At 37.9% G+C, this 13696-nt stretch overlaps 1 protein-coding gene across 5 annotated transcripts in view; it reads left to right on the plus strand.

The window, feature by feature from the left end:
• CTNNA2 (catenin alpha 2) overlaps positions 1 to 13025 on the plus strand; it is a 1099255-nt gene extending 1086230 nt beyond the window's left edge. For 3 of the 5 annotated variants that reach the window (XM_019443126.2, XM_019443137.2, XM_053890877.1), the window contains 2 exons: positions 9129 to 9245; positions 11854 to 13025. In XM_019443126.2, the coding sequence (XP_019298671.1) occupies positions 9129 to 9245; positions 11854 to 12141 (405 nt within the window). In that variant the 3' untranslated portion in view covers positions 12142 to 13025. The remainder of the gene's footprint in view (positions 1 to 9128; positions 9246 to 11853) is intronic. The other 2 variants (XM_019443134.2, XM_019443142.2) reach the window with 1 other exon arrangement.
• The last annotated feature ends 671 nt before the right edge of the window (positions 13026 to 13696 follow it).

Raw genomic sequence — 13696 nt, forward strand, 5'->3', positions numbered from 1 at the left:
GTTTTATTCTAGTTATGCCCTGTTCTTTAAATGGGTTTTATCTTGTTTGGTAACTCTCATGAATTGCTAGTGATTGGGCTGTGTTTTGAGAATTCTGAGATCATGTCTAAGACAAAGGGCTATTGTTTACTGGCCATGCCTACTAAATGTACCAGTGAAGGAAGAAATGGTAGCAAGTATGATAAACATCAACCATCCTTGCATTATTGGTTTTGGAAGAGACTTGGAGCATTGAGAAGTAGAGCTTTTCTTGAGGTTCTCCACTGTGTTTTTCACCTGTCCTACTCCTGGCCTTCCCAGACCACAGCTCAGGAACTGTACTTCCCTTAGATTCTGACTTCTAATCACCCCAGATTTTTTTCAAAGGAAGATCTATTCTTAAATTCTACCCTTTGGTAACTTACTTCCTTGATAAATACGAGCACAGTCCAGTGAAAGGTAGCAACAGTATTGGAAGCTTGTTGGATAGGACTTGACAGTACCCCTAAAGAATATATAGATCCAAAACTGTGAGTCTTTTGCTGGATTTAGATGACAAGATAGGTCAGTCTTAAGTAGAGATGGCAGGTCCTACATCCAGTGGGCTAAAAATTAAAGAGAGATCATTTTGTGGGGAAACATTTAAAACTTTAGAAAACCAGTCTAGGGAACCCAGTTGTTCATGTTTTGATGGAGATTAAGCACCAGGCTTAGGAGGTTGATCTTCAGTGTCTGATGGGCCTTCCTAGGCCAAAAGGGGCTCCTTTTGTGTAACTGTTACATGCTAGAATTTTGTGTATTCAATATAATTAACAGTGTCATTATTTTGTGGTGTATAATGGTTCAATAATTCTATATATTTATCAGGACTCCCCATGATAAATGTCCACCTCAGTCCTCTTCATCTATTTCACTTAGCCTTCCATTCACCTCTCCTCTGGCACTCACTAGTTTGTTCTCTGTTTGCCTTGTTTTGTGTCTTAAGTTCTATTTATGAGTGACATCATATGGTATTTGTCTTTCATATTCTGTAGGTCAATCTATGTTGTAAATGGTAAGATTTTACTCTTTTTATATAGATGACTAATATTCTATTGTGTGCATGTATATATAAACTGCATCTATTGATGGGCACTGGGGTTGCTTGCATGCCTTGGCTATTATAAACAATGCTCAAATAAGCAGAGTAGTCCATGTATCTTTTTAAATTAGTGTCCTTGTTTCATTTGGGTTAATACCCAATAGTGGAATTACTGGATATTGTAATTTAAGTTTTTGAGAAACCTCCATACTGTTTTCCACAGTGGCTGTACCAGCTTGCATTCCAACCAATACTTGTTATTTCTGGTGCCTTTGATTTTAGTGAAAGGGGTACCACTTTTGGTGAAAGAAATTTTGACCGAAATTGGGAGCCTGAATTTTAGGCCCTGTAAGTGGTTGTGAAAATATTTCATACTATTTCTTTTGTTGCCTCTCAAATTAGAGGTGTAAATATCACTTTCATAGACTAGATTACCTTCTCTATATCTCTAACTATAGCCATTTTCTTTTCTTCTTTCAGTCTTTCTCCAACCCCAATCAAGCCCAAAATGTTCTTAGACATTATGAGTGTCATATATATAGGTAAAACCCCCATATTTTCTTGTACTGAATCTTGATTTATAATTTCCTCCTTCTGAAGAGTTTAGTAGTATTAGAAAACATACTAATCTTTTGATACTTTTCTATTCCCCTTGTGAATTTCTTCATGTCTTTATTCCCTATCACATTAAAACTTATATACAGGCATTGAGAGCAAGCCAAAGTGGCGGTAACTTCAGTAAGAGGTTTGGAGAAAGTCCAAATGCATGATAGCAGGGGGAACCTTGAAAGGAGAAAGTGAAGAAGAGGAAGTAGAATCCAAGAAATATAATTTTAAAAGATCATTTTGGACTCAAATAGTCATTTAAGGAAACATGGATCACAACAATAATAAAAGCTTAAAATTGGTTATGGGCCTACCATTTGCCAGACACTTAGCTCTGAGGGCATTCTCTCATTTAATACTTAAAATCTTTAAATAAAAATGAAACAAGCACTTTCTAGGATGATTGAGGTAGAGCTAGGTTAGGTAGCTCTTTCAAAATCACACAGCCAGTATCAGTCCAAGTAGGGTTTGAACTCCAGAGCCTAAGTTTTCCTTCACTATAAGGGAGGAAAATATGGAAATGTGAGGGGAGAAGAGGAGGTTGCACCTGATATGTAAGAATATATTGGGAAAGGGGTCTAGGATCTTGAGGAGAGGCAACAAAACCGCCTGTAGAAAAAGACTGTTTATCTACAATTTACATAGCAACAAAAGCTTCAACCAGCTCTTTAAAGCCCCCCCCCCCCCCACCATGATAAGGGGAGGGTCTTGAGCTGGACGTGAGTTTACTTTCCCTGACATATAAATAATGCATGTATCACAACTCCTAGTGGTTGAATGTGAAGGGAAGTAAAAGAAAGTAATTATCAAAGGCCTTCTGATTATGCTTACTCACCAAGCACAGTCTTCTAGCATCCAAATCTGTGGTCCTTGACTTTTGTCTATTCTTTTCTGAATTGTTGCACATTGCATGCTGGAGCCTAGGAGACATTTCATAAGGTGTTAAATAGTCTTCATCATGTATCAATAGGTTGTCTTAGGTATGTCTCCCAGTCATGATGATAATGCTTAGGGAAATCAGTCAAAGGTAGTACTAGCTGGCTCTCCTACAGGGAAGGTGAAAAGGAGCGTTAGTCCTTTGACAAGTTACAATCCAAGGTTCATACTATGTAGTGAGGACATGCTCATGATAACAGATGATAAGATCAGCAATCAATGCGTGCTATATTTATGTGACACAAAGATGATCTTTTGACCCAGGAATATCTCCCAGTCCTGTGGGTGCCTAAAAATCTATTGGCACCACTGTTGCCTAAGGTTCTTTTGTTATGTGACAACAATCCAGAGAAGGCTCTGGGTCAGGAAATCTTGAAGTATCAGAGAAGGAAGAAACATAGAAAAAAGAGATACAGAGTCCTTGATTAACAGACGTGTGTTCCTAACTTTCCAAGGGCCAACACCTCTTGATATTCCCACTTCTCCTTGGGATTCCAAGGTTAGGAAGAATGCCTTGTTGTGGGTTGAGGGGAAAAAAAAATGTTCTGCCTTTATTTTTAATTTTTTTTAACGTTTATTTATTTTTGAGATAGAGAGAGACAGAGCATGAATGGGGGAGGGTCAGAGAGAGAGAGGGAGACACAGAATCCAGGCTCTGAGCTGTCAGCACAGAGCCCGACGCAGGGCTCGAACTCACAGACCATGAGATCATGACCTGAGCCGAAGTCGGCCGCCCAACCGACTGAGCCACCCAGGTGCCCCTGTTCTGCCTTTAATAGTGAGAAAAAAAAATGGCTCTAAGCCATATTTAGGAAATTTGTTGACTGTAATTAAGCCTTCATGGGAGTCCCCAAGGTTTACTTACCTATAATTGAAAAAATGCAAATGAAGACAGTTAATCAGTGGACTGGCTGACTATGAAGCACTACTACCTACCTAAATGAATTAAAAACAAAGACACAAATTTGTCCAGTTGAAAAAGTTATCTGAAAGCCAATTGGTAAATTTCTCAGCAGTGCTATGGAGATTTTTTTTTTCCTTAGATGGCACTGCTTTTCTCCTAAGGCCTTTGCCAACTTAATCTTGAGTCATTACATACAGATTTCATAACAACTGGCCTTCAGCAGTCGGAGAGCACCAGCTGCCTCCCTGGCATCATTCAAGTAGCCCTGCAGAAAAAAATTACAGACCTCTTATCCTCTACGTCGTGATTGATCCACTACTTAGACTTGTAAAACATTTGCTCTTCAAGATACCACAGTGAAATGGGAATACCCCTGGGATTAAGCCAACTCTTCAGGAGTTATCCCATAGTACTGTAGCTGTCATTTATGAAGGATCATTACGTGTTCTAATGTTACCAGGTTTGGTGCACTTTTTTCTTGGAGGATTATTGCAGCATACCAATGGTGATCATTTCACATCAAATACCATACTTGTTAATCTATTCAGCTAATTTTTATCACCCGATTTAAAATAATCACCCTCATACTTTGAACTTCATTTAATACTTACGTCTTCTGTTTAATGATGTCATTAATCAAACCACTCCTGTTATGGTATCAGCTATAGGAACAAGAATAAACAGACCATCATTTAGATAAAAATACTTGTCAACAATCTGGTAGAAACAAAAAATGGTATTAATTCCATTTAAATGTAGAAGTAGACATATAGTACATGATGAAACTATGTTATAAGCTGTGTCAAGTAGTTCTTAACAACTCTGTCAAAACGTGACCTCTTGGAGAAAGGAGGCAAAGAAGTTTCTTTTTCCATGCGCCTCAGCAGCTCTTGAAGGAGCAAAGTGTCACAGCTAACTAATAATGCCTGCCAGGGCCACCATAATGATGAGGGGCAAATTCCTGCCCTATGTTCACCACTGTCACTATATTATCCAGAAGGAATGTGGTTTTGCTAACTTAGTTCACTGTTGTTTGATGAAGAGTGAGTGGACTAGAACACTGAAATGAGGGTTTACCACAAAGGAGTTGTCTTATTTGCAAGTGTGTAAACATCCATAAAGCAGGGAAAGATTTGGTTAGGCTGAACCTTTTCACCCTGCCTTTGTTTGCTTGAGTTATTTATTACCCTGGACTTGCTAGACCTTTTAAAAAGTGTTACTGATATAGACCAGGGAAGAAGTAGGCAGGTATTTCAAATGTATCACAGTTTCTAAGGAGATCAAATATCTTTTCAAAGCCTCATGGATTTTTAAAACATGAAATGTTCTTCTTGGTGGATAATAGGCTCCAATACTCTGGGTTTCTAACCTCCCATTCATTAACAGGAAAGCAGACTTGTAGCAAAGGTGGGTTTTTGTTTTGTTTTTTTGTTTTTTTTTCTTCCTGCAAGCAATTTGTGACTCCTTTTGGGGCGATAACTGTTTAAATATAAATAAATGACCAGCTCCAGTAGAATGATTCCAGTTTTCTCAAAGTGTTTACTTTCAATTTATTGTCAGTTCTCTCATTACAACTTTCTTCCCGCAAAACACTATCCCCGGCCTGATCATGTATAGTATAGTCCCATTAAAATACTTCTTAGATATGAATACTATGTTATTTCCACTAAAATATCTTGCAAGAGGCTAAAATGGACTCTATCCATATTTGCAGAACCATTTTTGCATTCTCAAAATCATTAGCACTATCAGATCTGACTTGAGAAAATATAAATAGCCTAGGTCCGAATGGTCCTGGGTTCCCTGCCCCAGGCATTTCTGAGGTAATTAAGTAATGTTCCTTCATTTTTATACATCAAAATTATCTTGAAATGAATTTGGTTTCTTTTATTCTGTTTAGTTTAGCCAGTAGTCCCATGTCATTTGCATTATTTTTAAGCCAAGGACAGATTGCTTGGTACTGGAGATTTCCATGAATTACCATTTATGGTTTATTTATTTTTTGGTAAAAATCAGATTTTTTGAAAATAGATTTGTTTCCAGACTATATTTCTATCTCTTTATACAATCTTAAAATGGATTAATGCAGAACACATAGTGAAACCCTAATTTTCTTCTGTAATTATATATCTGGCCCTCATAAATTAACATCCTAAGACATTTCCTGTGTCATATATATTTAACCGTGTTTCCCTCCACCTCTTTTACATTACTTTGGACTTCTGACAATGCTGTATGTGTTTTTAAAGGTAGATATTAAGTCTAAATTGCATTTATTTCATTGCTGGATGGCCCCAGGAAGCTCACCATTATTTTCAAGGGTGAAGGATTGCTAATTAACAGAAAGTAGCCTTGGTTGTCAAGGGAATAGTGAAGATATTCCTTGATGATGTTAGGTTTGATCCTGAAAGTATAATGCTGAGAAAAATTTTGGATGTATTGTACTTATTGGTCAGAGAAAATATTGATTCAGTATTTCATTCATCATTTTATTCTCCGTTTATGAAAACACTAACTAACGAATATGAAGGGAAAATAAATCAGAAATTGACATAAATACCTATAGGATGCAGAGCACTGCTCATGAAATAACTGGGAAGACCAATATAAAGAAAACATGTGGTTTCTTAAAACTGGCCCCCAGAGTTTCATTCTCATAATTTCAACTGTCTGTCCCTTTGATAACTTCACTGACATGTAACACAGATGCCTCAAATTCAGAATGTCCAGAGTTAATATTGTAGCACCTCCACTTTCCTCTTATTTCTATCATCTGGGTTAAGAGCGTCAATATATACCCAAGTATATTAACTAGGAATTCCAAAGTTTCCTTTTTTATCACTCAACCATCTAGTCACCAATAGCCACATATTTAATCCATTAAAATGAGTTTAGGATATCACCCCCACAATGACAATTTTCCTATCCTATTTTGTCTCTCTCCCTTTAGCACCTTACATCCTAGTAGATCACTTATCAGAGAGCATTAAACCTTGTGGTTTGTGTGTCTGTGTATGTATATCCAACACAAGCACAGTGGTTGGCACAAAATATATAGTAAGTAGCTAAAGAAATACTTAGGTGACTAACTGTGCAGGTAGAAGGATGGAGGAATAGACTAAAAGAATAAATGAAAAGTCAGCATTTCCAGAAATGTAGATGCACTTTCACTGGAGAGTTTGGTTGAGTCACACAGTTACATTTGTGTCAAAGTCTATGTGTTTTGAAACTGAACAACTCTTGCAAGGTATAACCCCCATATTCAGGAAATGGTGTAAAATTTACAACATGGGGTTTTAGAAATCTTCTTACAGATGATGCTGTAAATTTTAAGCGTCATTGAAAGTACTTTTCGTGAAAATATTCATCTTTTTTTTTTTTTAAGTTTATTTACTTTGAGAGTTGGTGAGTCGGGGAGAGGCAGAGAGGGAGGGAGACAGAGCATCCCAAGCAGGCTCCGCACTGTCAGCCCGGAGCCTGATGTGATTCAAACTCACAAAACTGTGAGATCATGACCTGAGCCAAAATAGAGTCGGACACTTAACCAAATGAGTCACCCAGGTGCCCCTGACAATCTTTATCTTTGACATAAGGAATTAGACAACACAAATATCAATCAATGGAAGAACGTCTTCCCTCTTTCTCTATGTTCAAATCACAAAATGAGAATGGTGTAGGGAAAGAGAAATCTATTAGAATTTGAGTGGGGTTAAGAAGAAAAGACTAGTACAGAGGCAGAAAAAGAGCTAGAAAAACCCAATAGAAATGGCTATGAAACAGCTCCCCCACCCTTATTTGCTTTTCATGACTGTAATAGAACAAGATGTGAGGAAACATCTGTTACGTTTTTAAAATAGTACTTTGATATTTTTTAAAAAATGACAGAATTAGGAGAAGCCTGGTTCTGTGGTTAGGGACAGCAGACACGTATGAGATTAAATGGGGAGAATTAATTATTCTAGCATAGGTTGATAGAATGTGATAGATTGTGGCTTCATCTGCCATGCATGGCTCTGGGAAGTGACATCAAGCAATGGTGAGCCATGGACTCTGTAGTTAGGCTGTATGGGCTTATGTCTTGGCTTTACCACCTAGCTGCAATGTGATATTTGGCAAGCTGTAAGGCTCCTCTGCAGCCCAACTAGGCATAATAGTATTACATTCACTCTCACAACCATCCCTGAGACAGGTAAGAAAGGAAACTGAGGGGGCTCAGACAGAGACTCACACATAGTCATATTTTTAAAATTAACTGAAAATCAGGCCACTTCTCCTAGACTAGATCTAGGGACTGAATGGAATGTCCAATATGAATAAAAAGACTCAAGCAGGAAAAGATACAAGTCTGGGTTTTACTCAGAGTTTAAGCAGTACATATTAAGGAATGTATTAGCTAACTTGAGGAACGGTGGAAATCCAGTCCACTTTAAGGCTGTTATAAAGCTAGGAACATCAGCCCTGGTAAAGGCTTAGAGCACAAAAGTTGCTGAGCTCCATCTAATAGTACAACCAGGCCTTAAAACTGTGTAGTGAATGTGCTTCGGAGAAACTAAGCAAGTATAAGAGAAACCTGCAGGAACCAGGTTTCAGTCACTGGTGCCATGAGGATGAATCCAAGCAAGGAATATGCCCAAAAGCCAGGACTGAGAAAGGCTGAGCACTGGGCAGGAGCACAACTGAGGCCAGGAGAGCTAGTCACAAAGAATTCAGGCTTCAAGGTGACACTAAGAGTCAAAAGTGAAATGGTGGCTCTCACCAGACTCAGTCCTGATTTGCATAGAATGGTTTCAAGTTTAAGGACAGGCTTCCACCCAAACAGAGTTAATAATTGAGATAGGTTCATTTTGAATGATAAGGTAGTCACTGAAAAACAAGACCCGGAAATTAAATAGTGGTTCAGGTGGTAAGTTTTGGAGGAAATCAGAGGTCCTGACCCCAACTTTTTGCCCATTACTTCAGGAGCAATTTTATTACCTCACTAAACGTTCTATCATTCCTACTTCAAGGACTTTTGGAACTTAAACCATGCAGTTTAATTAAAAGGACAAATGCAAGGTCAGACACCTCCTAAGTAGCCAATTAGTATTGCTTGTTAGGACTTCATTTGTCCATATTCATTTACATACCTTGTTTGAAATGCCATAGTTACAGTACAAATCACAAAACAGAATACAGTTATATTAACTAAGTTTTCCTAAACCTTGTATTAAAAAATTCTTACCATGTAGCCTTAGTCTTTTTAGTGTACTTTCTTTAGAAAGTGAATTTTTAACAAAACATGCCAGTTGGAAACCAGGTCTCAGTACTATTTTGGACAAGCATAAAGGAGAGCCATTTTTAAATAAAACAAATTCTGATTGTGCCAACAGTGATCTGTCATTAAAATGGGTACAGGGGAATGGGCAAAGTTATCCTTTGGGAATTCAAGTTTTAAGAAACAGTTCTTATAATTTTAGGTTGGGAGTATTGTCTAGCAGTATAATTTGTTCAGGTTTAGCTGACCAGGTTCCTCACTCACTAGCTTACCCCTTGCCACAAATCAGTATCCGCCCTACCAGATAGCTTGAATGAAATCATTGGCTTTATATTTCAGAGCTGTCTCACTCTCAATCAATGTATTAGGTTTATTTACAGGATTCCTGCATCAGGCTGGGAGAGCAAAGGGGTTCTGAAGAAGAGACAGGCTATCATATTTTTGCTGCAGAATTAGACACCATCTTTCTGAAAATGGAATCTGTGGTAAAAATTTCCAGATTACTTGTAATTCTTCTCTTTGGATCCACTCAATTATCCCAAGATTTGCTTTCAGAGAACCATTTAATAATGCAATAGATGCATCTTGTCTTATTCTACTTCTACTAATTCTATTGCTCAGAAGCAAATCAACAGAACTGTCCCTGATACCATTCTCCCCTCTCTTTACCCATGGTACACAACAGAATTAACTCACTTTATGAATGACTCTTACTCATTTTTGAAACCTGACAGACTTATAGGAAACTCCCAATTGGCCAAGGGGTATGTTATCTAGCTTCTAAAGAAACTGTGACTGATCTAATTGTCCCAACATTTGCTATCTAGCTCTTTCTTCATTATTTACACTTCTACCTGGGGGTATAATGGAAAAGATGAAAAAGTCAAATTCAGCCATGTAACTGGCCCTGGTATTACCAAACTCGTGTATGAGCAAAGTCCTGAAATCACTGGATGAAATAAACCTTCAGATAGTCCTTGGGTTTCATTAATCTAGTGGTTCTCAATCTCTAGCATGCATCAGCATCCCCTGGATCACACATTTTTGATTCATGAAGTCTGAGAGTGGCCTAACAGGTTTCCAGGTGATACTGATACTGCTGGTTCATAGATTATACTCAGAGAATCACTGTACTAATCCGTGCTTGGCTTCTCTTCTATTAACATGAATAATCTAGAATTTGCTTTTCCTGAGCTAGCTTTCAAAATCTGTGCTCTATAAATTAAACATTATGGGATAAGCAGTCATTTTGGTATATGTGCACGTTGTACAGTGTAATAGATGTGGTAAAGTAGTTACTTTATGCATTTGGTTGATTTAATTCACAAAGCAGTCAATTATCTATTTGCTGAATCATGGCTGTAAGCCACAACTCTGTTTCTTTATATTATTGTGGGGTCAATGTAATAATGACCTTTAATCTGTTTTTTTTTTAATAGTGAGACCTCAACTCTATGGTATTACAAGGAATTCATGCATAGAAAGAATCTTCCATTGTTTTCCCCAATGATCTGACTTTATGAGCTTCTTTGGTGGCAGGAGTACTGAGAGCTCATTTGTCAAAAAAAAAAAAAATTTTAAGTTTAGCATCACATTTATTGAGCTCTAATCAATATATGGGCCAGAGAACAGCCTGAGCAACAGCACCACGGAGGCCTTAGATGTAACTTCTAATGTGTCCAGTCACTGCATGGGATGTACTTTGGTCACAAAACATGTCAAGAAGTTAAAGTGAGAGCAGGTCACATCACATAGGGGAACCACAGAGTGTTAGGTCCCTTAGCTTAAAAACTTTGCTAATCACCTTGCAGGGAGAAGGTTGTATATATCTAACTCCTATTTGCTAATGCAGCTATAGCCCATCAATCTCAACAAGGAGAAACATTCTTACAATTCTTCATTTAACTGCAATGGATACATTTCCTTAGCCAACTGTTAATTCTTTCCTTTTACTAGGTCACTTGTAAAATCCTGGCTGAAAGGGAGTCTGGGAAATGTAGTTTTGAACTTTTCCAGCATATATAGTCCAGGAAGTGAAGCAGGTTGAAACAGATATTGAATGCTTTTGTATACAATATATATACCACACTGCCAAACTGGTTAAAGACAGAAAAGAGGTGAAATAAAAACATACCTGGTCTTAGAGTCTAACGATGAGCTTCTAAACCTACTCTAAGTTGTGACTTGTAGTATTTTAAAAGTTATCCTACCCAACAGTGTGGCATTACGGTACAGTCTTTAAGGACTTCATCACTTAAGCAAGTATAAACTTGTGAACATTTAGACCTCTACATGCACCAGCTCTCTCATCATAAAATGCAGTGACAATAACTGCTCCCTCTAGGGTGCTTGTGAGTTAAATGGGGAAATACAAAGTTCTTAAAATAGTTTGCCACAGAGTGAGCATCAGTATTTCATTAGCATGTGGCTATAAGGGTCTTACTGAATGCTCTCTGACCTACAAGAACCTAACATAATTATTTTTGTAGGAGGAATGTTCAAGACCTGAAAATAGTTAAATAAATATTCAAGCCCAACGAATACCCCAGGAAAGGCAGTGCAGCATGGCTATGTCTCTCTGCTTAGCTGCCTGCATCCCTACGAATCTTGAGCTCAAGCTCTAGAAATGCTCTATAAAAAGATACTTCCACTGGAACAGCCATACAACTGAGATGTGACCCTGAATACCCTTTTATTCTGCAGTTCCTGCCAAATGCCTTTTAAACATTTGAGTAATTGTCACTGTTACCAATCAGCCTAATGTAATAACATGAGATGTTCCACTTTGGAAAACTTGTTACATTGGGATTCTTACATGCTAAAAAGAGCTTGGGCTTTCCAGGTATTGGAGTTTTAGAAAGCTGTGCCTTATAGAGTACCCTCTTTTTTTAATCTTTTTACCTTGGGATTAAGTATAGAAGAGAACGACTTCTTTGTAGCTTGTTCACTTTGTCACGTAATAATTTTCTCTTTTTGGTCAATATTGAATATTTGCACAAGCACAACACTGTTTGAACTGTGCAGCTACACCGCCATCTTGTGAATGATGTGCTGTGACTAACCCAGATGTATTTCTTTGTCCTCCCACTTTAGCTGGACAGTGCCACATCACTCATCCAGGCAGCTAAAAACCTGATGAATGCTGTTGTCCTCACAGTGAAAGCATCCTATGTGGCCTCAACCAAATACCAGAAGGTCTATGGGACAGCAGCTGTCAACTCACCAGTTGTGTCTTGGAAGATGAAGGCTCCAGAGAAGAAGCCCCTTGTGAAGAGAGAAAAACCTGAAGAATTCCAGACACGAGTTAGACGAGGTTCCCAGAAGAAACACATTTCGCCTGTACAGGCTTTAAGTGAATTCAAAGCAATGGATTCATTCTAGGACGATAGGCTTTAATAAAGAAAGCATTTTTTCCCCTTTCCTTTTCTTTTTAATCCCATTTTTGTATGCATACCTGCTGACTCGTATGCCTCTGGCATGGGGTAATTAAGGGAGCAGTGTCTGTTTGCATGTAAGATAAGACGTGATCAATACTACTGATTCATCAGTAGCCAGGGAGGGAACAGGGACTACCTGTCCTGAGGTGGCACAGAGCTGTCCTTTGCAACATTCTCATAAAATTGGGCAAAGAGTTCGCATCGCAATGTTTATGGGAGTGGGTGGGATGGGGATAATAAACTTAATTCTACAAAAGCAAACTCTAATGCATGCAAGAATCATTAGGTTGGCAGGTATCTTAATAAGTGAAAAATCTGGAAGTGTAATGGTAGAACATAAAGCTTGTATTGCTTCTGTTTCAGTGCAAAAATGTACTAGCCAATACGCTCAAGTGTGTGGCCCACAAATTGAACAATTTAACTTTGAAGTCACATCCATGATATTATGTGGATTTTTTACTAAGGAGAAACTAACTCATCCAGCCAAAATGTCTCTTTTAATCTGTATTCTATTCTTTCTCTCGTAGTACTGCCATTACTAGTGCTCATATTTTCAATTTCTCCCCCTTTGCTGAAAATAAACACTCATTTGAGACAATTCTAATCCTTCTGGGAGCACTGGAAGCACAATATGGTGATAATTCTTTTCCTTTAAAAAATGTGAACTATGGTATCGCTAGAAATAGGAGGCCCAGTGGTGGAATGTTAGAAGAATGGAAACTGACGACGTGTGAAGGTTTAGAGGCAAATACATAGGTGTAGCTTGGAGTGCTGGTATCTAATATGCCATTGTATCCACTAACTCAAAATAAACACATATAATCTGGACATCTGAAGAATGCTTCTTTTTTTAATGCATACTTAATAAAAGAAGTGCATTTTGTTTTTTTAGAAATTGGAGGTAAAAGGGTGATATCTCTGCGTCATCTCTACAGTCTAGAAATTGTTTTGGTTTTTATTTCATGTTTTCCTACTTGTTTTTTATTCACTTTCAAATAATCTAAAATGACAGTGTCATGTCTGAGACTTATCTGGGCCATATTCAGCCCTGGGATAAACTTAAGAAACATAATGTGTTCTCAAAAACTGGAAAAAGTCAAGGTTTGTAGGGAGGCTCATTAATTACAAAATATTTGAATTTTGAAAAGAAGGCCTCTGTCCCATTAGCAAGGAAAAGTTGGCTGTAGTCTTTCAGCTATGGCTTGAGAAGTGAGGGGAAAAAAAAAAAAAAACCTAAATGTTCATCTGAGTGCCCAAAACTCCTTCATTTGAATGATCCATACAGGTTAGCATATTACATTATGTCTCCAGAAGCCTTCGGGTAAAATAAGGTGTGTTTCTTAGCAACATGATAATGCATCGGGAGTCATGGACACATATGCTGTGTTATTTTAGGTGCAAGGTCCTAAAGAGAAGAGACCTAGGAGTTGGGGAAGGAGAGAAGCTTAGTTAAAATTTTATTAAGATATGATCCTACTCACCATCTGGACTCAAAATGA

This window comes from Panthera pardus, unplaced genomic scaffold (genome assembly GCF_024362965.1).
Source record: "Panthera pardus isolate Hobbes unplaced genomic scaffold, ASM2436296v1 HiC_scaffold_25, whole genome shotgun sequence".
Classification (NCBI taxonomy): Eukaryota; Metazoa; Chordata; class Mammalia; order Carnivora; family Felidae; genus Panthera; species Panthera pardus.